General features: G+C 35.9%; 1 protein-coding gene across 1 annotated transcript; it reads right to left on the bottom strand.

Annotated features, from left to right (window-relative positions):
• Positions 1-59: 59 nt before the first annotated feature.
• On the bottom strand, positions 60-1,860 carry LOC110595134 (dystonin-like; the record flags this gene model as incomplete). Its single annotated transcript, XM_021709719.1, has 2 exons — positions 60-645; positions 1,725-1,860. Coding segments are annotated over 2 exons (722 nt in total), but the record flags the coding sequence as incomplete, so codon positions are not given.
• Positions 1,861-2,047: the final 187 nt, after the last annotated feature.

Genomic DNA, 2,047 nt, shown 5'->3' on the forward strand with positions numbered 1-2,047 from the left:
ACCTTCGTGAGCTGCCCTTAAAATGCTTATGCTTCTTCCACATTTTAATGTTATTCTACCTCCTTCTTGGGGTCTCACAGGTAGAAGCCACATCCCAGTATTTTCCTGTAAAATACTTCTTTGTACCATCTCTGTTAAGGACACCTTCTCAGATGTGTAAGGGTCAATAAGATCTTTGCACATATTTTGCCTTTCCAGGACTTTGGCAAATAATGCTGAGGAAACCAAGTTCTGTTGGAAAGCCTTCTGGAGGGTCAACTGTTCTCCTGTGGCTGGAATAACCAGAGAGCCTGTAGAAAGCAATATCTCAAGAACTTTGATAGCCACGGACTCTGATATCTTGCTTTGCGCCAGAGCATCCAGTACTGGAATTCTGGTAGATGACACAGCAGAAATAATGTCCTTAGCTTTATTTAGTTCTTTGAGTTGGCACAGAATTTGTTCATCAATAAGGCCATGACTTTCGGCACCATTCAGGTCAAAGCACTTTCTTAAGTCTGGTGAAATTAGACCAGAAGTCATTAGCTGTGTCTCAAGCAACCTGATCCCTGTGTCATAGTCAATGAGGCCTCTTAAAACTGCCTGAAAGACTGAAAGGACTTCTCCAGTTGTCTGATCAATGGTGCCTGCAATCACTTTATCAAGCTGAAAGGAAAATACAAAAATCTCAGGTCACTCTGTTACACAAGGGTAGGTGGAGTCTCATGCAGCTTAGGTTTAAAAAAAACATTTCAACATAAGATCCTCTACTTACCAAGATGCAGCAATGCTGTGAATGTTAGGCAGCTCAAATGCACAAGTGATCTATGTCAGTGATCTATTCAACAGCACAGGATGTGATAAAAGCTTTGAAAACAACATGCATCTGTGAATTGAAAACTTAATACCGTGTATATTGACAAGGTTAGTGAAGACACAACAGAGTAGATGATGACAGCAAGAAAAAAGAACACATACCTACAAGGCAAATCATGCTTTCTGCATTTATGTGAGATTAGAGTCTAGTGGCATGAAAGAGAGTATCAAACCCCATGCTATTGATGTTTACAGCATACAAACTTCTTTAAGGACAGTAAAAAACTAAGAAACCAGAAAATTGTTACGTACCCCAAAATGTGACAAATTATGTGGAAAGTATTCCCAGAAGTAAAAGAATTAAATATCAAGATAACTTTTTGAATATTGACTATTGTGTCTGGCATGTTGATATGTACTGTCAAATTTTTAAAAATAAGTACTAACCACATTTTAAGTGATTTCTGTTATATTTTAAGAAGATGCTAGGGTATCCTCGCTACAATATATGGCTTCCTATTACTCAAATCAGTCTCATGGATACCTCTGAAAATCAAGCAAACTTCATAATGCATCAACACCACCTTTAGAGATGACCCACAGGCTCTTTTATGACATTGTATTATATAATGAAGTACCTAATATACTAGAAGAATGACTTTAAAAGAGAAGAGTTAGAAAAATGAATGATTCTTTTCTTTTACCATGCAAGGCAGAGATTAAGATGTCACAGAACTGATGATCAGCATGTGTAAGACTGCATTTAATAAACAACACTGAAACCTCCAAACATTTCAATGAACTCCATCTATGGTTTATCCATGTACAAAATTCAAAGTTATTTATTTATTATTGACATAGATTTCCACAGCCATGCAATAAAACTAAGCTTCTTGAAACAGCTTCGTGTTTTAACTAAATAATATTACCTTCTCCTCTACTTTTACGTCTCCTGAGGTTTGCGATTCTTGTAATTGTTTCAGAGATTCGCTGAATAACAAATGATAACCTTCTTGAAGAGTTTTCACTTGTTTTTCCAATTCATTTCTTTCTTCATCTGTCATTCTAAAATAACCAGAAAGAATGAAAAGTGTAGTGCAACTTCTCAAGTGATAAAGATGATATATCAGGTTCAGTAAGTTTGTCACTTGATCCTAAAATAAAATAAAAGAAAATAAAATATAGCCTTGCATACATATTGCTCAGGTCTTGATATGACTGTATATGAAAATTAAGAATGGTCCTAAAAACA

Source organism: Carlito syrichta, unplaced genomic scaffold (genome assembly GCF_000164805.1).
Source record: "Carlito syrichta isolate Samal-C Ts95f unplaced genomic scaffold, Tarsius_syrichta-2.0.1 Scaffold277481, whole genome shotgun sequence".
NCBI lineage: Eukaryota > Metazoa > Chordata > Mammalia > Primates > Tarsiidae > Carlito > Carlito syrichta.